The 27,689-nt window shown below is 42.2% G+C and overlaps 1 protein-coding gene across 4 annotated transcripts in view; it reads right to left on the reverse strand.

Annotated features, from left to right (window-relative positions):
- robo3 (roundabout, axon guidance receptor, homolog 3 (Drosophila)) overlaps window positions 1-27,689 on the reverse strand; it is a 578,410-nt gene that overhangs the window by 159,005 nt on the left and 391,716 nt on the right. For all 4 annotated transcript variants that reach the window (XM_072593115.1, XM_072593113.1, XM_072593112.1 and 1 more), the window contains exons 3-6: window positions 21,691-21,848; window positions 20,435-20,555; window positions 17,740-17,878; window positions 16,764-16,891 (exon numbers count right to left, since the gene is read on the reverse strand). In XM_072593115.1, the coding sequence (XP_072449216.1) occupies window positions 16,764-16,891; window positions 17,740-17,878; window positions 20,435-20,555; window positions 21,691-21,848 (546 nt within the window). The remainder of the gene's footprint in view (window positions 1-16,763; window positions 16,892-17,739; window positions 17,879-20,434; window positions 20,556-21,690; window positions 21,849-27,689) is intronic.

Genomic DNA, 27,689 nt, shown 5'->3' on the forward strand with positions numbered 1-27,689 from the left:
GTTTGCAACATTCCTAAAAGCAACTGTTTTGCTATTCTAGCTTTTTCAGCATTTCCTGAATTCATTTGCAGCCCATATTCATTAGACTATTTCCTGAGCAGTCACTGCACCAGCATCTTGAATACATATTGCTTTGAGTTTTAGTTGCTGACAGGGGTCTAACAATAGCTCCATCAATTGGTGTGGCAGTTCCTCACTTTGACCTGCACCCAGGACGTCTTTGAGGAGGGGTCAGGGTAGCCAATGCACTTCTTCAAGGATTACTGATGGGTCTTCATAGGGAGGCAGGGGCCTGCTGGTCCTAGCGCTGGACTGTTAATCCACAGACCCAGGTAACGTGCTGGGAAATGGGGTTCGACTCCCACTGCGGTGGAATTTGAATTCAATAACAATCTGGACTTGAGAGTCTAATGATGCCCATGAAGCTCTTGTTGATTGCCATTAAAAATCTAACCAGTTCACTAATGTCCTTTAGGGAAGGAAATTGCAATTCTCAGCTGGTCCGGCCTACATATGACTCCAGACCCACAGCAATGCAGTTGACTCTTAACTGCCAGCTGGGCAATTAGGGATGGGCATCAAATGCTAGCCCTGCCAGTGACACCCTCATCCCATGACTGAATAAAGAAAACACAAAATTTAAGACAACTGGGACACTACAGATTCCCGCAAGAGGCAGGGGCTAGTTTAACTGTTTGTGCGGAGCATCCCAACCGGAATTCTGGGCTGAGTGGGGCTTGGGCATGTCCTGCTACAATCATATAGTGCCTTGGTGAGACCACACATGAAGTATTGTATGTAGCTTTGATCACCTTATCTGACAAAGGATGTTCTGGCTATGGAGAGAGTGCAAAGGTTTATGGCACAGATTCCTAGGATTGCAGGACTGATGTATGAAGAGAGATTAGGTCCATTAAGGCTAGATTCACTGGAGTTTAGAAGAATGAAGGGGGATCTCTAACAAGTCTGTACAATTCCAACAGGACTAGGCAGGGTAGAAGCAGGAAGGATGCCCCAATGACCAGGAAGACCAGGGATCACAGACTAAGGATATGGAGTCAGCCATTTAGTACTGAGACGAAAAAGAAATGCCTTCAGCCAGAGAGTATTGAGCCTATGAGGTTCTCTTCCACAAAGTAATGAGGCCAAAACATCAATGATTTTCAAGAAGGATCTAGTAATTAGGACTAAAAGGATCAATGCTGTAACAAGGTGTTTAGATTAGATTACATTACAGTGTAGAAACAGGCCCTTCGGCCCAACAAATCCACACCGACCCGCCAAAGCGGAACCCACCCATACCCCTACATTTACCCCCTACCTAACACTATGGATAATTTAGCATGGCCAATTCACCTGACCTGCACACCTTTGAACTGTGGGAGGAAACCCACGCAGACATGGGGAGAATGTGCAAACTCCACACAGTCAGTTGCCTGAGTCAGGAATTGAGCCCAGATCTCTGGCACTGTGAGGCAGCAGTGCTAACCACTGTGAGTGTATTGAATGATGGAACAGGCTCAAAAGGGCCTAATAGCTTACTCTCACTCCTTTTATCTATGTTTCTATAACCAAAGATAACTTGGCTGACCATAGGGAACGAATACATCTATTGTGCTCAACCTGCCATTGTGGTGCTTCCCATGATTGGAGTGGGAGTGGCCATGACTGAGGCTTCAGCCTGAGAGAGGTAGGGCTGAAACTATTAAAGAGACCGGTTATTCTTGTACCTAAGCATGCTTTTAGGATCCCAGTTCCCCCTCAACCCATAATCCATTCTAATTACTAGCACGCATCTCTTGTTTCTGCCCCTCCATTCCTTGCCATAGTCTCTGTCTTATGAGTTGCAATCTGGCCAGACAGCAGAGGAGCAAATTACTGCAGATGCTGGAATCTGCACTGAAAACAAAAAAGTGCTAGCAGCATCCATGGGGAGAGAGCAAGCTAGCGTTGTGTCTAGATAACTCTGATGAAGAATCATTGGACTGTAGGAGGAAGCCGAGACACCCAGAGGAAAGCGACGCAGACATTGGGAGAATGCGCAAACTCCACACAGACAGTTAGCAAGGGTGGAATCAAACCCAGATCCCTTACACCATGAGGTAGCAACGCTAACCACTGAGCCACCATGTCGTTTGTTATTAGCAAGCTCTTGATGCTGTTGTGTAAAGTATGTAGAAATCAAGTTTGAAGAAATCAAGTTTGACATCTCCAACTGATTGGGTGGCTATTGGAAATCACAGAAAATTGAAGCATTTCCTCATATTGACTTTCCAGTGGGACTAATGTCTCAAAGAAGGGAACAGCAGAATTTGATAAGTCCCAGATCTCAGTTTGGCTTCTTTTTCATGTGGAGCCTTTGTATCTGTCAGGAAATGAATAATGACCATGATGCAGCTTTAAAAAAGCATGGGTCAAACCAGATACAGTGGTGGCACCACAGAACAATATTCAAACAGACACTCAAACCTCAGCCAAGGAGAAGCCAGCAATTTTTGTCCAAAAATACAAATCAATCTGTCTTCTTATAATCTTGTGATTCTCACTGGTGCTGTCTGAAAATAATACCATAAGACATAGGAGCAGAAAGTAGGTCACTCAGCTCACTGTGTCTGCCCCGCCATTCAATTATGGCTGGTAAGTTTCTCATTCCCATTCTTCCACTTTCTCCCCCTAACTCTTGATCCCCTTGATACTCAAGAATCTATCTCAGTCTTAAATATACTCAATAACCTGGCCTCCACAGCCTTCTGTGGCAATAAATTCCATCGATTCCCCACTCTCTGGCTGAAGAAGTTTCTCCTTATCTCCATTCTAAAAGGTCTGCCCTTTACTCTAAGGCTGTGCCCTTGGCTCCTAGTCTCTCCTACCAACGGAAACATTTTCCCAACATCCACTCTGTCCAGGCCAATAACATTCTAAGTTTCAAGTTGATCCCCTCATCCTTCTAAATGGAACTTCCTGCATTTATAACAAACCACCACTGTGACACAAATATTTTAATACACGCACAATAAATCAGGTGGCACACATGTTTTTGAAGGTCCTAAGGCTCAATTTAGAAGGGTGCTCAAAATTCCAGTAGCACGTGTCCCTCACTTATGGTGGCTGGGAGACTAAGTTCTGAACTTAATAGTTCTGGCCAGTGTTACAATGGGGTGGCAAGGTGGCTCAGTGGTTAGCACTGCTGCCTCACAGCACCAGGGTCCCACGTTCAATTCCAGCCTCGGATGACTGTTTGTGTGGAGTTTGCACATTCTCCCCCGTCTATCATCCGGGTGTTCTGGTTTCCTCCCACAGTCCAAAGATGTGCAGGTCAGATGCTTTGTCCATGCTAAATTACACATAGTGAGAGGTTAATTAGTCAGGCGGAAATGGGTCTGGGTGGATTAGTCTTCAAAGGGTCAGTGTGGATTTGTTGGGCTGAAGGGCCTGTTCCCACACTGTAGGGAATCTAATCTAAAGGGCACTGGCGATTGGTGCTCAGCTAAGGTCAGCATGAAGGTCTTGTCTTCTCAACCTCGTCCCCTACTTAAGTCATGGTGATCATCAGATTGAACACACCACTTGTTGCCTCTTTCTCTGGGAGAGCAACCCTACGGTCCTCTTGAACGTTGGCAACTTTACTTTTACTGGTGATTGTCTACACAAGAGGAGGACAACTTCAGGAAGTGACATGTGTTATGAACCCGGGAGGCTTTCCCATCATATAAAACAGAGGATTTAGCTGATATGTAATTAGGGTTCCTGTGTGGAAGCGAAATGTCCCTACCTCTAGACCAGAAGGCCTGGATTCAAATTCCACTACTCCAGAGGTTTGTAATAACATCTCTAAACAGGGTGATTAGAAAATATTTATAAAACAGAGTAGTAAAAATGTTTTAAAACATGCTATTTTGCAAAGAAGGGCTGGGCCTGGGCTAATGACATCAATATTACCTAGCTTGCCTCTCACATATTGACATGATGTGAGAAGAACCTGCCCCAATCTGATTAAATGCAAATGAGTAGTCAGCATAGGAGGTTTCAGTCACTTGTTATCAATATTTCAGTTTGTCTTTCGCCACTTCAAAAGATACCAGAAAATAATTGAACAAGAACTGCCTCCACGTAGGTCAAAAGAAAACTTCCAATTTCTGGGTGAAGATGGTTACAGTAAGATAAGGGAGATTAGAATGTGGTGCACAGGAAATTAGGTAACACAAGGAGGCGTGCCCTTTGAATTCAGAGAGTGCTGTCAGATCAGATTGAATCTTTTGACGATAAATACTCTCTAGACCTTGAGCAGTGAATTGAGCTTTGAAAGGTCAGGATTGCACGGTTTACCAATAAAGCTATTTAATCTGATTTTTCCTTTCAGTCGTTTGTTTGTTTTTTTTCTGTTCCATGCACGTTGTAGTTATGCATCTGATTTGAACTTGAAGGACACAGCCTAGAGGACTAGCAGTTCAACCATCCATACATTTCCTGTGTCTCACTCACTGCTTGGTGCCCTGGGCTGCTCTCATTTTGTCTGTAGTTAAAGTCACTGGAGGCCAGACTGATTCCTGGCAGGACTGACTTATGAAGAGAGACTGGATCGGTTAGTACTATGTTCACTGGAGTTTAGAATACTGACGAGAGAAGATCTCATACAGCCCTGTAAAATTCTAATAGCGTAGATGCAGCAAGGATGTTTCCAATGACCAGGGAATCCAGAACCAGATGTCACAGTCTAAGTATGGAATAGACTATTTAGGATTGAGATTAGGAAAAATGTCTTCACCCAGATTGCGATAAGCCTGTGGAATTCACAGCTGCAGAAAATGGTTGAGTTCAAAACATTGAACTTTTTAAAGAAGGAGTTAGATATAGTTCATAGGGCTAAAAAGATAAAAAGGTATGGGGTGAAAGCAGGAACAGGTTACTGAGTTGGATGATCAGTCATGATCATATTGAATGATGTCACAGGCTCAAAGGGCCAAATGGCCTCCTTCTGCTCCTCTTTTCTACATGTCTGAAGCATGACATCTGAGGCAAAGCATCCTCATGGTTTGGAGTAAAATTTGCGAGCAAAAGTAGGACATTCAGCCCATTGAATCTGCTCCACCATTCATATGGTCATAGCTGATCTGATAATCATCCATGCTATTTTCCTGCCTTTACCCCAAAACCCTTGATTCTCTTACTGATCAGACATCGGTCTTATCTTCGACTTAAACATGCTCACCAATCTAGCCTCAATACCTCCCAAGAGGAAAACAATTGTCCGCCCTTACTGAGATTATGCCCCAGGCCCAAGAGTCTCCGAAAAAGGGGGGACAATCCTTTTGCGTCAAAGGGGAAAACAACCTTTCCACACCTCGTGTGCATCTCCAAAGGTGTTCAGTACTGGATGCCCAAACCAATGGTCACGAGTTCCTACTTTGCAGGTTGTCAGAATGTAAATTTAAATGAATGTATGTTCACATTTGCTTGAGTGTAGGCTGATTCAAATGAAGTTGTTACCTTATTAGGAGGAACCAAAAGGGTCAATGGAGACAGATGATTTCTACTGACTGGCCTTGATTGCAGAGCACTCAAAAATTAGAGTCAGAAGTTAGGAAGCACTTTTACACACAAATGAGTTGTAGAAGCTTGAAATTCTTCCAGAAATGGAAATTGTTGTTTGACCAAAATGCTAATTTGAAATTAGAGTATGCTAAACTTTTGGTAATTGAAGCTATTAAAGCATTCAGGTAAGGGAGGAAAAAGAAGGAAAGTTGAAGATCAGCCATGACTTTATTAAATTACAAAAAAGGGCTGAATGGCCTTATTGTGTTCCTTTCTTTTTAGGTACACTGTGGGAGGGATTGGACAAAGGGACCATGATGCTCATTGATTTGTCATGAAAGCCTATCTAATCCCAACAGTGTGGAAACAGGCCATTTGGCCCAACATGTCCCCACTGACCCTCTGAAGAGTAGCCCACCCAAACCCATTCCCCATTATTCTACATTTATCTCTGACCAATCTACACATCCCTGAACACTATGGGCAATTTAGCATGGCCAATACCTGCACATTTTTGGATTGTGGGAGGAAACTTGAGTACCTGAAGGAAACCCACGTAGTCACGGGGAGAATATGCAAACTCCACACAGTCTCCTCAGGCTGGAATTGAACCTGGGTCGCTGGTGATGTGAAGCAGCAGTGCTAGCCACTGAGCTGCCCCTTTTAATGAAAACCAGTACAACACTGATTTCATTGTTGTTTGGATAAATTGGCTTTCATCACAACATGGTTCCGGAAGCAGTTTTGGGACATTCTGAGATATAACTTAAATGTAAGTTTGTTCTTTCTTTCCTAGTCTGGGATAAGCAAGATCGGGCACAGCACACATTTCTAGATGCCTCAAAAACTGAATGATTGAAGCACTTCAGACAGAGTGGGAAAAGACAGTTGAAATAGAATCCTTGAAATGAAAAACTTAGAGGTAAGAAAATATGGAAACCAGAATCAATCTTTGCAATTGAAGGATGAGCAAACTGGATGAACTTCATTTTCCTGGGTGACTCAACTCATTTAGTAAAAGCCTGATTGTGGATCCCTCAGGAATGCCGCATTGCTGCTTTCAAGAAAGTCACTCATGATGTTAATCTCAGATTGTCAATGGCAAAAGTAAGACAGACCATACATTGTGACGAGAAGCTGAGACTCTGCCATCTCTCATTTAACTCTCTACTCTTGGAGCTATTGAGCATCTTAAGGAGCAAGGGTTTGGACTGGGTTGCACCAGATCCAGGGTGGCCAAATGCAGCAATTAATTCTAGCATTTTGCGAAAACATCGGCTAAACCAGAGCACACAAAAGCCATCTTTGCCATGATTCTTTGGAAAAAAGGTTACCGTCTACTTCCTATTCAACCATCCTGCACATTGAAAATAGCAACGACTTGCCAAAGTGTAAAACAAAATCCCTAGATCTCTAGACCATGGAATCTTAACAGCACAGAAGGAAGTCATTCAGTCCACTATGCCTGTGTCAGATCTTTGATAGAGCAGTAGAATTGGTTCCACTCACCTGCTCGTTCCTTCCAGCCCTGCACCTTTTTCATTTGTGAGCATTTATCCAATTCCCTTTTGAAAGCTACCATCGAATCCACATCCACCTTCCTTTGGACACAGTAATCTCACCCTCAGCTCCCCTCTGGGTAATTTGCCATCGATTTCAAAACTGTGCCCAATTATTTACCCTTTTGTCAGTGCAAGAGTTTCTCCCTGTCTGCTCTATTATAACCCTTCATCAATTTTGTGCATCATTATTACGTTTCCTCTTAACCTTCCCTGTTCAAAAGAGAACAACTGTGACTCTTCTGTTCTCTCCATATGACTGGTGGCCCTCAAATCTCATTGACCATTCCAGTGGATTTTCCCAGCATCCTCTAGGAGGCTTTCATATTCCTCTCATCGTACAGTGCCCAAAAGTGAACTGAATACTCGAGCTGAGGCATAAGTGCGTTCTTTAGGTACCATCCCTCAGGAGGGCAATAGCAACTATGGACTTCCATGGATAGGTCCATAACTATGTTTAGCAAAACACTGGAATGGTTTGTCATTTCCTTCTGCAGGATGACTGACCAGCAAATTCTCCCACCCTCAGAGCCTGCCATCATGTATATTGGGAAAATTTACAGGCTGACAATCAATCTACTTGACCATGTTACAGACATATCTTCCATGCTTAAAGATGCTAAAGTTTTTCGGGCTCAGAGTTGGAACACTAACACTGCATTGCAAGACCTCCTTGAGGTGCAATCCATAACATATAAAAGTTTAACATTATGTCTTAGTTTTAGGTTTTAAATATTTATGATTTGATCCTAAATGAGCAATTTTCCATATTTGATGGCTGCAGATTCAAACTTGAATTTGGAGATATACTGTCACTTCTGATGTGTACCTCAATCTTCTTTGAAAAAGAAACTTAGATATAAATGACGCATACCTATGAAAACTCTTAATATCAATACACGCTACCTTCGTAAATCGGGCAAAGACATTGTAGATGTTTCCTCAATATTACCATCAAACACAGCTGATTATCACTAGAATTAGATTAGATTAGCTTACCTCCAGTATGGAAACAGGCCCTTTGGCCCAACAAGTCCACACCGACCCTCCAAAGAGTAACCCACCCAGACCCATTCCCCTATCATGTATTTGCCCTAACTTGACAATTTAGCATAGCCAATTCACCTGACCTGCACATTTTTGGATTGTCGGAGGAAACCCACGCAGACAAGGGGAGAATGTGCAAACTCCACACAGTTGCTCGAGGCGCGAATCGATCCCGGCTCCCTGGTGCTGTGAGGCAGCAGTACTAACCACTGAGCTACTGTGCCACCCCAAATATAATTCAAATACAATAAAATGATTTGAACAGTGTTCTTCTCCATTTCCTGGTAGAACACTTCAAGATTCAAAAATAGAATGAGAACAGTTTTCAGGTAAGCTTCTCTCCTCCTACTCTTTGTTTGGATAACTCTTTGCAGGGATTAAAGATTCCTCCATCAAGATGTTAATTTATTTTTAGATCCATCCCTCACCATTGCTCTTCAGTCATGTCATCAGAAAGCACGCTTTAATGATACGGTTTAAAAACTCCCCATCCTCAAATAAAATTCACTCTTTCCCAGAACAGCTCACCCAACCTAACTCCATCACTCATTCTTCAGTCCTCGAGTGAGATGCGATTGGGATTGGACTCTGTTGTACCAAGTTGAGAATTTGACACTGTACCATAAAGCCTGATTAAAGTCAAAGGTATTAACTGGATGCTTTGAACACACTGCTTTGACACTGCTCTGGTAGGTCAAATGGGGTCAGATGATGTTGCTGGAAATCTAATATTGATTGTAAGAAGATATTGCTAGATTAACAGCCATGATTTTGAAACAAAGATAGAAAGTGCTGAAAAAACACCAGAATGTCTGCCATGATCTGTGAAGATAAAGAATGACTTCTGTCAAAGTGTTATACCCAAATGTTAAGACTGTCTCCTTCTTTACATATTCTTGACAGCACCAGTGTGTACCTATGTCATTTATCATTTTGTTTCAGATTTCCAGCATTTGCAAGCTTTTATCTACTGTACCCTTGATCTTTTCACCATCAGATTTCTTCCTATCAAACAAACTATTCAGTGAGCCAGGATCTTTTCTTTACTAGAATCCTCTGTACGTGGTTTTCTAACTTGAAATGTTTAATCTCCTTTTCCCCAGTGCAGTGTGTTTCCTTCCTGAGTTTAGATGCTAGACTGATAATGTGTCAGTTTATTTTGCATCCATCCCAGACTGATTCCAAGAGGGACCATCCCGATAAATGTTCTGTGCGTGCTTGGTTGACATTACATTTCGGGAATGCGCTCTCTCTGTAGCAGCAATAAGACGTGTGTTTTAAAAGAGTTTTGAGCATTATTCAATGCAAACTAATAATCTAGTGATGAAATACCCCAATTGGTCTTTTTGGCAGGACTGGAGTGACCCATTCCTCATTTTCCTCCCCCTCTCAATTTTCTCTCATCTGAAGGTACTGACTGTGCTATAATTCCCTAGCCACTAGAGTGCTGCAATCCCTCATTGAAGGTCTATTCTTCATGTCTGTAATTAAAAAGTGCATACCAAATGGTGTTTGACCAGAAGCTGCTGTTGGGAGGACACAACATTTGAGCTAAATCCTGCCCTATCAGTCTACATTTGGCAACCCTGAATTCTGCAATATCCCAAACAAGAAAACTAGGGACATAGCCACAGGTCCATTGTAAACCCTATGGAATCAATGTTCTTCTTCAAATATATCATCTAGAAGAATATTGCTCGGGATATCAATTGTTTCTACACAACATACAGTAGCACTTCCAGTCAAACTAACTCTTGATAGTACTTCACTATCCAAATTATTAATGTTAATAATCCAAATGTTAAAATCAAATTTTAATGTTGTGTTGCTCAGTCCTATATTTACCATTATCTGAGAGCTCTTATACAGGTTTCTATCCACAGATGATGATGTCATAAGCCTTCTTGCTGGCCGAGGTACATTAATTGTTTGGAAATTTATTTCATATTCAAATCTTTCATTGTAAGCATTTTTTAAAAATAATTAATTTTAACTGGAAAGGCACCAATGTTAACATCTCTAGCCTTCCATGCACTTTGGAGCACAGCAGCAGACTCCATGACATCATCAACAAGTGACACAATGAATTAATGGTTGTTTCGAGGTGGCAAGAATCATTGCTCAGTCCCAGTACGTGGATGAGATTATGAGAAAATGAAATATCGTCCAGAGAATTGGACCTTGACATTCTGTGTATTAAAGACCTGGTGCATGGACCCTTCACCCACAATTGCTGTTTTATTGGATGAAGGTTCAGTCTAAAGATTAGGACATGCCTCTGATTAAAGCCATTCAATCTTCACCTCCACCTAACCCAACATGCACCAGTAAGTAAATGAGGTGAAATGGATACTTACTGAATGGACCAACTGAAACAAAGAAAAAAATAAAAAGCATACATGAGATGTTAAGGAAAATTCATGAATGAACTCATACACAAATGAACAGCATTAATGTTGGTTTAAACATGGAGAACAGCAAGAAACGTTAAATTTTGCTATTGATAAGGGACAAGTGATTTGCCGTAGCAAGTGAATAGTTATCCCGGCAGTTCATTCCAAATAAATCCACTCAAATTACTGCTTCCAGGACTTTTTACACATTTACCAGCAGATCACTTAAGTGTAATAACTGAAAATGCTGCATCAAATCACTTGACCCATGTATTGAGCATGAAGCAAAATGCAAAGTAATTGTTAGGATTTAATTGCCATCACTTTTCAACTACTCACTGCCACATTCCCAGTGCTTTAAAATGTGTCATCATTTTCTTTTACAAATACAGAAAGGATGTGTCAGGGCAGCAGTGAGATGTGATGAATATCTCCTCAAATCAGACTGCGTTTAATTCACTTGTGTCTCCACGTTCATGAGTAATTGAGTCGGCCTCATTGCACGAAGACATTTATCACAACCTCATTGCTGCCTGTGACACATTCTATTCATAACTCGCCGCTTAAAATAATAATCTAGCAAATTTATGCTTTTATAACATCACAAGTGTGGAGAAATGATTTAAAAATTGCCATCATTCCCAGATGGTGTGCATGAAATGAAACAGGAAACTGTAGATGTGAGATGGTGTTTGACCTCTGTTGAGCCACACCCATTTGAAAGAAAGGATGCTTCTTGATTTAGATTTGTTGGTATCATTTTGTCCCCTTCTTGCAGGAAGTCATTCTTTTTGCTGGGGTTTGGTTCACCGGTTCCAAGCCTGAGCTCAGACAGTCAGTGGTGCCAGATCTTAAAGGGCTCTTCTTCATTTGGATTGTGGACATTGCTGGCTGGACCAGCGTTTATTGTCCATCTCTAGCTTCCCTTCAGAAGGTGGTGGTGAGCTGCCTTCTTGAACCGCTGTAGTCCATTTGGTATAGGTACCTCCACAGTGTTGTTAAGGGAGGGAGCTCCAGGACTTTAAACCAAAGCTAAAAAGCTGAACCTTATCTGTTCCCCATCTAACCCAGATAGATAGTGGAGGCTAGTAATTGATTCTGAAGTTTTCTGACTGACTTTGCCCTGGTTTGTAGTTACAATAAGTGCAGGTCTTGTACACCAGAATTGAATTTAGCATTTGTTGCTCCCTATGAACCTTACCCTTAACTGCTGTATTATGGGGAAAGAGCATGGGTTGACTGAACTATGCACAGCTTCCTGAATTCCTCAGCTGAGAGGGTTTGCTGGAACAGTGAACACCAGGACTTTGAGACAAGGAAATCAAAAATCTTTGCTCAAGAACATTTTAGAGAAGGCCACCTCAACGGAAGAGTTCACAAATTACTGGAGATTGGATTTGTTTGGGAACAAAACATCCTTGGTTTTCTGTTTTTGGAGTCAGTCCACAATTAAATAAACTGATTTGTTCACCTGTTAAGCAAATTGAAATCTATACCTCCTGCATCCATTTGGAAGCCTTGATGGCCGTTCAGTCACAGTCAAAAAGTGTGGTGCTGGAAAAGCACAGCTGGTCAGGCAGCATCCAAGGAGCAGGAGAGTTGACGTTTCGAGCATAAGCTCTTCATTCTGAAGACCTTTTGGTGCTGATCTCCAGCATTTGCAATCCTCACTTTCTCCTGGCTGTTTAGTCACAGTTTCTCTAACACTTTCATTGAGGCAAAATCATCATACTTGTAATGGCCACCAAGATAGCCCCAATTCTTTCAAATGTAGTGTGGAGATGACAACCATTCAACAGTGGGTGGGCATTAAAGCTCAGCTTGAAGTCGGCTTGTGGGCACCCTCTAACAGTGGTCACAGGCCAGTCATTAGCAGTAAAGGACCCTGACTAATTTGTCAAGAAGAGTCATACCACATGCAGTTTCTCTCTCTGCTGCCAAACCTGCTAAATTTACCCCACATTCTCGGTGTTTGCTTGCCCTGGCTGATTAGCTTCTCTTCTAAAGCACAACGTGACTGGCTGAGCAGAGATATGGTAACTTACACAAGCTTGACATTCAGCTACTTCAGCAATCTAGAGCTAGGTAAGTCATTCAGTCTGAGGTGCACCACCTATTTTAAGCTCCCTGAAACCAGCACACCTCCAAAGTGCTGTGGTCTGAGCTGCGTTCAATGGGGATGGTCCTGTTGTGTTGATGGAGTTAAATCAGCAAGTTGGAGAAGTGAATTCAGTGCAAATTTGTGAATGATATGAATAAATGTTCCAAAAAAAGTGACGACTTTCTCAAAAGCGGTTATCTTAAAAGCTTAACCGTTACACCAGTGTCCTTTCAGAACCTGAAACCCTATAATCTGACCTAATGTGACTCTATTCTGATTAACATTTCATCCTTTGAAGTAGCTTCGCACACAACCCAAAAGTGTGTGAACAAACCATTTCAGGGCAACTAGGCACAGGGAGTAAATGTAGACTTAGCAATGCCATTCCTGACCAGGAACTGGAAGCAAACTTCAATCACTGATCAGAGTTCCTGTGGCAAAACTTGCCCCTTTGTCCATCTGATTGGCTAGCTCCTTCTTTGACACAGTGCAACATTTTACCTGCGATCACTCCTGAGAAGGGTTTTGAAACATTTTACTAAGTTCAAGATGTTTTATCCATACTGGTTATTATTACCCCATTTATCAACAAACAAATGGCCAAATGAAAACTATTGATTTGCACTTTGATAGTCACATTTAAAGCAGTTTTTTTAAATCATGGCTTTGTGCATGGGAAATATAATGTCTCATGAACTTGATTGAGTTTTTTTTTGAAAAAGTAACAAAGAGGATTGATGAGGGCAGAGTGGTAGACATGATCTATATGGACTTCAGTAAGGCGTTCAACAAGGTTCCCCATGGGAGACTGGTTAGCAAGGTTAGATCTCATGGAATACAGGGAGAACTAGCCATTTGGATACAGAACTGACTCAAAAGGTAGAAGACAGAGGTGGTGGTGGAGGGGTGTTTTTCAGACTGGAGGCCTGTGACCAGTGGAATGCCACAAGGATCGGTGCTGGGTCCACACTTTTTGTCATTTACATAAATGATTTGGTTGTGAGCATAAAAGGTATTGTTAGTAAGGTTACTGATGACAACAAAATTGGAGGTATAATGGACAGCGAAGGAGGTTACCTCAGATTACACCGGGATCTAGATCAGATGGTCCAATGGGCTGAGGTGTGGCAGATGGAGTTTAATTTAGATAAATGCGAGGTGTTGCATTTTGGGAAGCCAAATCTTAGCAGGACTTATATACTTAATGGTAAGGCCCTAGGGAGTATTCCTGAACAAAGAAACCTAGGGGTACAGGCTCATAGCTCCTTGAAAGTAGATTTGCAGGTAGATAGCATAGTGAAGGTGGTGTTTGGTATGTTTTCCCTTATTGGTCAAAGAATTGAGTATAGGAGTTGGGAGGTCATGTTGCAGGTGCACAGGACATTGGTCGGGTCACTGTTGGAATATTGCGTGCAATTCTGGTCTCCTTCCTATCAGAAGGGCGTTGTGAAACTTGAAAGGATTCAGAAAAGATTTGCAAGGATGTTGCCAGGGTTGGAGGATTTGAGCTATAGGGAGAGGCTGAACAGACTGGGACTGTTTTCCCTGGAGTGGAGGAGGCTGAGGGGTGACCCTATAGAGGTTTACAAAATTATGAGGGGCATGGATAGGATAAATAGACAAAGTCTTTTCCCTGGGGTCAGGGAGTCCAGAACTAGAGGGCATAGGTCTAGGGTGAGAGGGGAAAGATTTGAAAGAGACCCAAGGGGCAACTTTTTCAGGTGGAGGGTGATACTTTTATGGAATGAGCTGCCAGAGGAAGTGATGGTGGCTGGTACAATTGCAACATTTAAGAGGCATCTGGATAGAAATATGAATAGGAAGGGGTCAGAGGGATATGGGCCAGGTGCTGGAAAGTGGGACTAGATTGGGTTAGGATATCTGGTCAGCATAGGCAAGTTGGACCGAAGGGTCTGTTTCTGTGCTATACATCTCTATGACTATGATCTTCATAGTGAATTACCAATTGTGTGTGTTCTTGGCCTGTTCTATACTGTCTTATTAATTGGCTAGTTTTATCTGCAGTTTATAGAAATCCTATGTTCACAGATCACTTCCTGTCCAATTGTTTCTGTTTATATTAAGATTGAGCCACATCAGCATTATAGGGAGAGTTGAACCACAATGTAATGTGTTTCATTTTGACAGTTTGACTGTTGCAATATCCCCTTTCACCTGATCCAGCCTGCCTCGACGTTCACTCATAACAGAATGAGTGAAAACCGAAAACACAAAATTGTAAATCAGGAACAGGAACCCCAGTTAGTTGATAACCACCTCAGTTTACTGACCCTAACATCAATATAGTACTCTTTACTGGGATTAGGCAGATCAACCTGCCTTACACATAGGGAAATATACTGACTGACCACATCACCAGGTAGTCTTATTTGATTTATATTGACTCAGGACAAGATCACATTAGCTGGTGGGCTTTGAAAGGCCACTTCAGTTGGCATCATAAGTTTATATGGAGATGGAGATTTCCCTTTCTTGAAGGACTTTAATAAGCCAGTGATCATTTATTTCTGATATTGGACTACACAAGATTGGAGTTACCAAATTCAGTTTTAAAACTCATTATGGTGGGATTTGTACTCACAACCTTGTACTTAACACTCTCCTCCCATGACTCCAACACTACCGTGCCCTTAAGGCTATGGTCATTTTGGGAATAATTAAACATCAGCATTGTTCCCAGTTAAACAGGAATCAAGCTCCAACTCTTCCTTATGCTCAAATACTAGGCAGCACCTCCCAAAACCTTGAGCTCTCTTGCCTGGAAGGACAAGGGAACACTACCACTATCTTTAGTTTCCCCTTAAAATTCCATACCATTCAGAGTTGAGGGACATACATTGCTACTCCTTATTGGCCAGCGGATCAAAACCTGGTAACAAACAGCAGTGGAGAAGCACCTTCATCATAAGGGTCTACAACAATTTGAGAAAATGCAGCTCACCAAAGTCGTCGGGGACAACTAGGGATGGGTAATAAATACCAGCTTTGCTACAGATGTCTACGTCTGAAAAATTAATTTAAAAAAGCGATCCAGTTCAAATGGCCAACCAAGGCGGGTAATAAAAATGAACACTTGGCTTGACAGTTTTCCCTTTTTTTTGTCTCCGATATTCACTTCAGGCACACGGTAATAGGTGGTGCACTGCTGGTGAGTGAGTGACAATCAGTCAGTAAAGATAAAAACCACTGGAGCATCCCTTTATCCCTGACAATTGCACACTTTAGCACAAAAAGGTTCAGTGGTAATTTTAAGGTTTGATTGGAGTGGGAGCAGAATTCCGCTCTCCAACAGATGAAAATGAATGAAATGGAGCACTTTGACATTGCTTCCTCACAGAAGGCCATTAAACTGGAAGGGACGTTTTGTTTAGTTCTGACCTGACAGGTGAATCAAACCGAACCGTTTTGAGAGATGCAGACTCCTGCCATGCACCAGAAGAGCTTTTCTATTTACAGCAACAATCATTCGGCACAAAGCAACTTTCACATCTAACTAGCCCTGAAAAATTCAACTAAACTCATGGAGCAAGAAAAGCAGTATTCAATTATTGTAACCATTGGAAGGTACTCCGCATTCTACCTTCATTCAAAAATATAAATTAGGAAGGATGATTTCTTTTTCACAATTGAGCTTAATGGGATATCCAATCCAGCACAATCTCCAGTGAGGACTAAGTAAGAGAAGAATGTTTCCTGCTCCCTTGCCCAGGGGAGTGAATGACGGTCACTTCGTGATTCCCACTGGACCTTGGAAAATTTGACAACGATAGATTAGACGCCAATGAGATGGCCTATTAAATGGTCAAACCAGCAGCTTGACACAATGCCAGGGCTCATAAATCAAGAGACAAACTCTCCAGATACAGAAACATTACTTGACATTCATTGACTCTCAAGTTAAACCTGCATCAAATATGCTTTAAATTTTCACAATCCTTTTCTCTGCGATTCTGCTATCCACTGGGAATGTCAGTTCATTGACTCACTCCATCAAACACATTCTCAGATCAGAACATCACACTTGATGAATAGAACATTTCACGAAGGAAGCGCATTCTCTGAATGCACTAGCCTTCAGTTCAAAAAGGTTTCAACTCAAGGGCTCCTTACCGTGAACAGTCAGAGTGCCCGAGAACTCAACTTTACCCACACTGTTTTCTGCAATACAGGTGTACGTTCCTTCATCCTCACTGCCAACCCGTGCAAGCCGTAGGCTGTTGTCAGCCTGAATCTCAAACCTGCGGGAGACAGAAAGCAATTTCTTGGCTGCATCCTGTGTAACTTGGTGCAAAATTAAATGAACTGCACAATTTCCAAACCTGGAACTGGGCTAATTTTGGGTTTGTGTGAGTGTATGAAATGGACCTTCCTGAACTGATGCTCAAATTTTACAGCTTTCCCAATCCTTTATTTCCATTGACTGATGTGGCTGATTACATCCTAAGAAATGAGTGACATCCTAAATCTAAATTATCCCATTATTTCTCACTTTCCCCAATTCTTTTGCCTCCTCTACTTCCGGTCTCAAATGTGTGTGTTTAATGTTGGAGTACGGACGCCCATATGCCAGCACCTCTTGGGCATCCTTCAGGTATTTAGCTCGAACAATAGGCATCAATGAACATGGGTGTAGAGGGCATTGGTAGACCCCGAATTTGACATCTGTACTCCAGCAGGGAGGTCACTGCACAGTGGTCAGGACTGAGAATCTTTCCTGATTTGCTTACAGCTGTCTCCATAATGAACCAATTTGCCACATCCTTTCCACTAGAGGGGAGGTGACCAGCACTGGGAAGAGATGAAATCTGACTCTCTGTGGTTCAGCATTTACCAATGAAACCAGCAGAGCCACATTAATGGCTTGTAGCTCTATCCAACAGGCTTTAAGACCAATGAGGTAAGCCCACTAAATATTGGAATGGTAGCCACTCTGCTCATGAGAATGAAGAAAATGATATGAAACCTCCATGAACAAAACTGACTTTACATGCAATCAGCACCAACTTCAATCCCTTGAGGACTGAACATCTTTTGACTGGGAACAATATGATATTATATAAGGCTCCATAATATTTGAGTTTATCACCTTCCACGTGGCAGCTCTCCCTCTTCCTTGCGCCAACGAGTGGTTGGAACTGGGTCCCCATGCACCTCGCAGTGAAAATCCACCGTGTCGTCTGCCAGGACCACTTGATTTATTGGACGCCTGATGAAGGTGGGCCGCTCTGTCGGATTAGTGAGGGAAGAATGAAAACCTGTACATAAGCAGCACAGAGCTCCATACAAAAAGGCAACAGGCGCACAGGGGCCAAAGAACTCACAGCATAGAGCTACAGACTGTGGGCTTCTAGGGCTTATTCGAACAACACATTTATGATGCCAATGCAAGAAGCTCAGGGAATGGATTTTTACCTCCACATATGGAGACAGGTATTGAGACTATTAGGCAATGTGTGCTGGTATGCTCATTCTCCAGCACTGTCCTGCACCAGGCCATTTCTTTGGCAGGGGGTACACACACACACTGAAGCATCATATACGAGAATGACTGTCTAGAGGTGTTTTCAGAAACACATGAGGTAGGGAATGGATGAAATCAAAAGGTTCAGACAGGTTTTAGACCCACCATGAATGTCGAGCCACAGGCTGTCCTGTGGAAGGTTCTCCTTCTACATGGACCCAGCCCCTTTAGGCCACTGTCTAATTTGAATTTTGAAAATGGGGGTGCCCTCTCTCTCTCCCTCTCCTCTGAGCCACAGACTGTTGCTCCTCTGTTGAGTGAAATTCCTGTTAGCCCTCTAGACTCAAGAGCCTACCTATTATGCTGAAGTGGCCAATTTGAAGAAAATCACTGTCAAATGACTATTTCCTACACAGATGAGAATGCAAAGGCCATTCAATCTGAGGTCACGATGCTAAAGATAAAGTTCTGCCCTAAAGTTATGAGTGGACCCAATTCCCCAGAACTTGCATCTCAATCTGTCACTCTCACCAGTTACTGTCTCGGTGCATTCTTACTTGGTGTTTCACAAGGAGCTGATAATGACATAATAAGTACATGCTGACTGTTCATGAGCAGTTCGAACATTGACAAGGCAGATCCTTTTCTGACTTATTTTGTTTCTTATAGCAGCGTTTGTCTGACTAGGTAGTAAGAGCTTATGTTCTGTTAGAAGGCAGAAGTTTAGGAGTGGGCAAAAAGGTACAAAATTCTACACTTCAGCTTAATGTTCAGTGAACTAAGTGGCACTGTTCGAAAATTAGGTGTGACACTTTCTTGAAAGATGAGGAGTCTTTTTCTCTCTCAAAGTGTTGCTCAACTTGGAACTCTCTGCCTCGGAAGGTGGAGAAAGTCGAATCATTTGAAAGACAGATGGATAGGTTTTTCTTCTTAGGCAGGGGATTGAGGGTTCTTCTGTTTGGGTGAATGTGGGAGGTGGGAGGCAGGTGGAGGAGGGGGAAGATGGGAAAGTGCAATTTGAAACACAAAACGCATCAGCCTTGATCATGTTGAGTAGCAGAGAGGCTCAGTGGTCTGATTCTGCTCCTATTTTATATGGAAGGAAGAATAATTCAATGTTCTGCCAGTATGTCAAATGAGGTTACCCACCCATGGAATCAAGCTTGGATCGAGACAGTTTACTTTCACACCAGATGAACTGAGCAGCTTGAGTCACTGGGCATCTGTCTGACACTTTTGCTGTAGTCATGCTATCCTACAATATCTCCACACCCAAAGTTCTAATATACCCCAATATATCATGTCTCCAGACTGTCATACACCACTTGCACCCTATGGCTTAGTGTTCAATACCCCAATTTACCATGCCCACAAAGTGTATTAAATAGATATACACTATTCCCCAAAAGGATACCACACCCCATATATACTGTTCCCACACTGTAAAACACCCCATATATCTTGTCCCCATTGGAGTAGATAACCCATATATCCTCTCCCCACAGCATACCATTTCCAATATATCTCGGTCACCTCAATGCACTATCCTGAAACGCATTCTCCCCCTCCAGTGTACCACACTTCAGTATCTCCTGTTCCTCAGTCTACTAGAACCTAATATTCTCTGCCAGATGATGTTGTGCTAGGTACCCACACCCAAAGTCCCATCATCCTCCTGAGCTGATGTGATTAGATCTTTGATAGGAACCAATTCTATGAGTTGAGGTATTCTGCAAAGGTGGTTGTTTTGTCTTGAATGGTGTTAGGCGTGTAGTTGGAGCTGCATCCGTCCAGACAAGTGGGGAGGATTCCATCATTTGAGCCCTTCAGATGGGAGACTGGCTTTGGGGAGCCAAGTACTGAGTTACTCACTGCAGGACACCTAGCCCCTGACCTGCTCTTGTACCCACAGTATTTGTGTGGCTGGGCCAGTTCAGTCAATGGTAGCTCCCAAGATGTGGATGGTACTGCCCAGTATACCACTGAGGCATACTGGCAAGACAACTCCAGACAGGCCTGCAATTGTGGAAATATCATTGGCGCTGGGAACCTGGACTGCAAACGGCTCAACTCTCCAATCAGTATGGCAATTCCTCACGACTGAACAGACAATGAAAGTATGAACTTGGATGAAGAACCATGAGGTAACTGGCATCCTTAGGACTACAAAGTCAAGTCTCCCAGAGGAGAAGGGAGAAATCCAGGATGGGAGGTGTACGTGGGAGAGTAAGCAGTGTCACCTGAGGCTTACAAGCACATTCCTGACAAGCCACATGCACAGAAGGCAAAATAAAAGGAGATTCACAAAACATTTACTTACCGAATACAACCAAGTCTGCAGGCTCACTGTCCCTTTCGCCCACCATGTTGGTAGCCACACAGACGTACATACCAGCATCAGCTTTTCTAGTGTTTGAGATCATCAGCTTTCCCCCTCGGATCTAGAGGAGAAAGTATCATCAAATCATAGCACCAGATATTTTCCGTTAAAGCCACCACAGTCTGGTTCATTCATCTGGCAGAGAATATTGGGTTGTAGTAGATTGAGGAACAGGATATATTAAAGTATCTTACACTGGAGGGAGAGAATATATTTCAGTGTAGTGCATTGAGGTAACAAAGGTATATGGGAACATGCTATGCTGTGGGGAGAGGGTATATGGGATGTCTAACACAATGGGGACAGGATATATGGGCCATGTTACAGTTTGGAAATAGAGTATATGGGGTGTGGTATGCTTTTGGGGAACAGCGTATTGCTGTGTAGTACATTTTGTGGGCACAGTAAACTGGGGTATTGGTGTGTTACATTCTGGGGATATTTTATAGCAGAGTGTGGTTAACTGTGGTACAGGGTATGTGGGGTGTGGTATATTATGACAATGGCATGTAAACGGGTGGCACGGTGGCTCAGTGGTTAGCAATGCTGCCTCAACAGGAACCAGGGTTCAATTCCTGCCTGGGGCAACTGTCTGTGCGGAGTTTGCATGTTCTCCCAGTGTCTGCGTAGGTTTCCTCTGGGTGCTCTAGTTTCCTCCCACAGTCCAAAGATGTGCAGGTTAGGTGAATTGGCCATGCTAAATTGCCCATATAGTGTTAGGTGCATTAGTCAGGGGTAAATGTAGGGGAATGGGTCTGGGTGGATTGCTCTTCCAAGTGTTAGTGTGAACCTGTTGGGCCGAAGGGCCTGTTTCCACACTGTAGGGAATCTAATCTAATCCTGAAGGGTCCCGAAAGCTACTTTGCTGAAACTTTACTCTGTGAAGTAGGCTAAATTGGGCAATTAAAAAATAGGGAGGAACATTAAAAGTTGCAGGAAATTAAACAAAAACAAACGGAATGGTTCAGGTGAAGCACCAACCTTTTAATATCAATTGCTCCTGAGATTGAGAGAGCGTATTGCATGAGTTTCAGTCAGTTTAATAATAGTCGGTGACTTATTTCACTGAAGAACTGCTTGCTCCTCATGCCTCAATGTTTAACATGTGATGGGAATGGAGTCTGTGTGCAGTTCACCAGCATTCCCTGCCCATATCCTATCACAGCAAGCACTCTGTGCTGTTAGACTGATCTTACCGTGATCCGCTCATCCTTGTCATTAACGAGGACGTTGTTCTTCTTCCAGGAGATGGTTGGCTCTGGATGCCCTCTGGGTGGGAGGCACTCCATCACAGCGGGCTCTCCTGCCGCCACCACAACATCACTGGGTGTTTGGCGGAAATCATCCCGCAGGACTATGAAAAGACAGTGAAAGAAAATCTTCATCAGTCAGGAGAGGAAGCCATTTTGCTTGAATTGACCCAATGCTGATGATTTAAATCCAAAACATCACAAGAAGCCAGCTCCTGATGAATCCACCTCCTATCACCCCTTGCAATGTACACCTATCAATTCAACTGCCACCAGTCACGGCTAATACAGGTAAATGCTTCATTACAGTGAAGGCTGTAATGAAGCATTTACAGCTGGCGGGGGGGGGGGACCCAAATTACAGTGAGAAAGAAAGGCACTTGGATAGTAAGGCGATGAAGTACAAAACTGTGGTGAAAAGACAGAAAAGGACCATCACTGAAGCTTGAACAAACACGATCAAGCAACAATTTGAATGTGTTCCAAAGGATAGAAGGCCAAAAGGCATCAGAACTGACATTCCTGAAGAAGGGCTTATGCCAGAAACGTCGATTCTCCTGTTTCTGGGATGCTGCCTGACCTGCTGTGCTTTTCCAGCAACACGTTTTCAGATCAGAACTGACAGCCTTATCGAGCTGAATATCCTTACTAAGCTTTACAAAAGTTCTTATCTTCCCACAATTCAAGCAGAAACACACACCTAGTCACACCAATATTAGTTAGATATCAGTGCAGTTATCCTGTGTCTTCCCTTGGCACCTTCTGTACAACGACCTGTTGTATGATCGAGCCTTTGGCAGACTCCACTAAGAACAACACAGCTACAATATATAACAAGTAAAGATTTCATTCTATCAACATGATCGGACTAAAAACAGCCTAATCAGCATCTACTAAGTAATTCCTGTATTTATTCAGTCCCAAGCAGTTCCATTAAAGCTTGTAATGGCCCACATCACCCTTGATCTATGTACACATTAGTTCCTGCCTGCAAACTGCACCAAATTACACCAGCTCATTTTTCCCTCCTTTAGTAATTCAATTTGGTCTCTACTGATCTGAATTAATGAATATTCCCAGTCAGATGGATGGAAGATATGTCCATTACCCAAAGTAACAGCTAACTCTGCAGTCAGTCAAAAAACCATTGAGAGCACTAAAGTGGACTCATGGCTCCCAACCAGCATATATTACAGGAACAGAAGAGCATAGCAATTAATTAGATCCGTAGAACGTATTCCGAATATCTCCCCTGGGAGCTCTGGAAATACACCGGGGAGAGGAGGATTATCAATTCAGTGCAGCCTGGATGGAAAAAAAAGCAACAGATTCAATGTCAAAGCTGCTGCATCACTTCAAACGTCTCACTGGAACTTGACACCCGAGAATGCATGTCCACACTAGATTTTCTTTCCACCCAAACAGCATTTATCCTACACACTTTACAAAGCTACATTTGGACAAGATTGGAACCAAAGTTACAAATTTTAATATGGTATTTACAAAATACAGGGGAATGCTGCCAGGATCACAGTTCTGAAGGAGGAAGGGAATTATTAAAGGCAAAACATTGCTAGTATCCACAGTGAGCTGAAAACGTGTTGCTGGAAAAGTGCAGCAGGTCAGGCAGCATCCAAGGAGGAGAATCGACGTTTCGGGCATGAAGGGCTCATGCCTGATCTCCAACATCTGCAGTCGTCACTTTCTCCTAGTATCCACAGTGAGCTAGGATAAAGGGACAATACTGTAAAATTAGGGCTATGATGTTTTATAAGCCTGTGCTGGGACTGGGGTTTCATTGTTGCAGCTCTATCATGACCTCAATCAATCTTTCACTCAGCACATCCAACTTCTGCCAACGTATACCTTGACCCATATTGTCCATTTCACCTATTCTTGCCGAGCTATACTGAATTTGCTTATCTTCAACATTCAGCATAAAATCCTCCCCAAGTCTGCAAATCACCCCATTCTCTCACCCCACCCTAAGACATTCTCGTTTCACCTTACATCTCATCCCAAACATCCAATTCTTGAGATTTTGAATTTCTGTCCACAGAAAGTTGTGTGTGTAGAGACAAGACTAGTTTCTATGTACGTAACGAGTTTCACTCTCTGTAATTGAAATGCCCACTGCATGCAACAGCTCTGCATTGTAGCTCTTTGTTTAGCTCTGAGTCCATACCCAGGCTTACCTAAATAGAGAAATGTGAATATGACCAGGAACCAGACTTACATAATCGGACACAAAACAATTGAAAGCTAAATCTATCTCCCTTCACTTTGTCCATTTTGATAGAGTCTATCACCAACTCCATCATAGATTGTGAATTCCTTTCTTAAAATTCTTCATCACCGGCTTTCTGTCTCCACTTTCACAATTATCTTTAAAAGGTGTTTTCTCCAGACGAGCCTTTGGTAACTCCAAATCAGAAATCTGGCCTCCTCTTCTCTCAGTGTCTAATTTTTCAATACTGTACAGACTATATTCCATATCAAATTCCTCACAAATCTTTTCTTCACTCTCAATTCACTTCTCCAGCCAATATTCTCTGCCATGGATTTAATACAACACTTCACGGTTGAAATCCTCTGCATTACTAGTTATTTATTACAAATTGAAGAGTAGTACAAATTCTAGTTGAGTTGTTAATCTCTTGATGTGGTTGAAATGTGTGTCAGCAGCAAGCATTTCATTGACATTCAAGAAATATACACAGAAGAGGGTCACAGATAGAATACAAATGACCCAATGGGCTTCATGGTTTGAATTCTCAAATAATATCTTATGTTTTGAAATAATTTCTGGAGTCTAATGACATTTTAGGGTTTTGATGACAGTTACAAATGACCACTGAACCCAATGATTCGATTACTGGCTAGCAACTACTCCCTTGAGCCTTTAATTGTACCTGATCACACTTCACAGTGTTATATTTCAATGCTGTGCATGGCTATGTGTGTTTGAGGAAGACAGCAACAAAAAGCCATAATTAACTAAAATTTATCTTCGTGAATCAACAGAAATTAAGCTGTAGTTATTACAACCATAAAGTAATGATCATTATCATCTAGCTCCCAACACAAAAACATGACCTATGTTCTTTCCAGTGATGACGAACACTAAAATTAATTCTCCTCTGTTGGCCCAGTGTGTCATGACATTACTGTGTCCAGAAGTGCTCCAGAAAAAAAAAATTCAGGGAAGGCTTGGCTGTCAGCAAACATTACCTTTTATTCAAAATGGCAAATACTAATTATGTACAGGACAACACTTCATACATGGCTTCTAAAGACAACCACTCCCCAGTGATTATGTGATCTTACATCACATGCACTGAAGAATTAAACTAAGTTATTTACAAATTCACATGAACATCCTTCTAACCCTTTACACTACAGCTCCCACCTGGTCTCTCGTTACATTACTGACATCTCTTTATCCCAAATCTCCAAAAACAAAATTAACTATAGAGGAGATAGGCCAATCATCACAGAATACCAAAAGGCAGACTTCTGCTTTTTTAAGATGTGTAATAAGGATTTCTATGTTCTCTGTCATTCAGGTTGTCAGGAATTAATTTGAAACAGATGCGTTGGATAGGTCATCTGGTCCTATCAAATTGGAAGCTTTGAAACAGCCACAACCATGCTTGGGCCATGTGTCTTAATGTACTAACATGAATTACTGTGCTGTGAAGGTCGCAGCTTGAGGACAATCATTGTGGGGAGGTGATGGCTTAGTGGTATTGTCACAGGACTGCTAATCCAGAGACCCAGGTAATGATCTGGAGACACAGGTTTGAATCCCACTATGGCAGATGGTGGAATGTGAAAGCGATAATGATGGCCATGAGTCCATTGCCAATTGTTGAAAAAAATCCCATCTCATTCACTAATGTCCTTTAAAAAGGAAACTGCTGTCCTTACCTGGTCTGGCCTACATGGGGCTTTTTGACTGTTAACTGCCTTCTGGTCAATTGGGGTTGGACAATGAATGTTGTCTATGACACCCTCACCCCATGAATGAATAAAAAGAAACTAAACATCCCTGTACCGCAGGCTAAAAACAAAATACATTATACTGCTGCATGCTGTAAGACAGTGAGTAAAGAAAGCAAACAGGACAACAGAGTTTCCATTAACCGGCAAAGCCGAGAAATTCAACTGCTTAACTACCAACGTGCTTACTATCGGTAACACGAAACCTAATGGCTGCAACATTCCATTTTCCACTCTTTACAAACAACCCAGAAATTGATTAGTCTCTTAAAACTTTTCTCTTTTTTTGGACCCTCTCCTAATTTCAAATCTACCTACATGTGAATTGTGTTATTACCTCTTCTTGTGTTTCATAACAAATAAATTCACTGTTTCGTTACCGCAAGAAAGCCTGGTTAAGGAGGCTCCTTTTACCACATAACTTCATTTGGTCAGGGAGAGAGGTATCCACAAGGGAGTAATTCTTTTTAATTACCATTGTTCTGTATATCCAAGGGGCAGGTGAATTTAGAAGGTCAGTCACTTCATCACTCCTTACCCAGGAGCACATCAATGTGAGGTGTCTGATCTGGAACCAGAATGGACTAAGGGAATGTCGCCTGGGGACTGTTTGTAATAGAATGGAAAATAGCTGCTTCATAGAGAGGAAAGCATGGTGTGAGCAAGGGACCTCATTGAGTGCTTATTAAAACTGGAAGGTTAGTTTCTCCACAGAGAAAGATAAATGTAGAATTAATTTAGAAATATAGAAGATATGACCAATATGACCAATCTCATGCTAACATTTTGGTCCAGAAAGCAGCCATTGTTGGTTATGTTGATGGATTGGAGATTTAAACATAATTACTATTTACGTCTCCCATAATAGATAAATTGAATGGACTAGAAAAATATTTTTCAAGGAACCTGGAAAATTGTCGGGAAACCTCCTTCCATTATCTCTGATCCAAACCAACTAAAAATGACTTCAGTCCTTTCTCATTATAATTCTTTAGCTTGCCACACTGGACCAAATGTTTCCAGTCTCCTTCTGCATGATTACTTTTATCCCAGGATTTACAGAGTACCTTTCCTGAAAATGCCCTCTCAATTTGTGATGCTCATCGCTCATCCCCTTCTGGTGCCACCTCAAATCTTTATGTCAGGGGCATAGACTCAATACAGTCTGGACCATATCCAATCACAGAAGCATCACAGTCAACACTAAGCTGGCGTCCCTCATTCATACACACGTACTGTCTATCAAGAATCAACAGTTAGCAACTGTACACAGAAAGTTTGGTTGATTTCTCCCAGTCTCGCTGCACTAAGTTTCTAGTCATAGCATCACTTTAAGTTCCCAAAGATAAATAAACAGAAATGGTTAACCTTGCACATTTTGAGTCAAGCACCTCTGTTTAGCAACCTATTGACTATATTATGGAGTGTGGGAGGCTGATTATTGGGTCTTTCCATTAATGCTAGCAAGGTTTGTTCATTGAATAGAGGTAAAACAAACTGAAATACCTGAGGCTTATATTATGAAGACATGGTGGTCAAATACCTGGAATGCACTCAGCTCAATGGAGATTATTAAACGATTTGTGTTTCTTAACGGAGGTTAGTGTAGAATGAGCAATGTCATGACACTAGCATCACAAAGACTAATAAATTTTGAACAGAGTGCTGGAGAAACTCAGCAGGCCTAGCAACATCTGTGGAGAGAGAAATAGTGAAGTCAAGAGAGGGAAGGGAAGAGTAAGAGATGGATCGGGTGAGGGTGACAGAAGGATAGAAATTGGATCAGGTGAGGGTGATAAAAGGAGAGAAATTGGAAGCAAAAACAAAGATGTTTTCCAATTCTAGACACCAGCAGGAAGCAGCATCGATGATGTATTGAAAAATCGTTGTTGATGTGACCCATGAGTAGAACTGGAACAAGGAATGTCCCACATACCCACACA

The sequence above is a fragment of the Chiloscyllium punctatum genome, chromosome 23 (assembly GCF_047496795.1).
Source record: "Chiloscyllium punctatum isolate Juve2018m chromosome 23, sChiPun1.3, whole genome shotgun sequence".
NCBI lineage: Eukaryota > Metazoa > Chordata > Chondrichthyes > Orectolobiformes > Hemiscylliidae > Chiloscyllium > Chiloscyllium punctatum.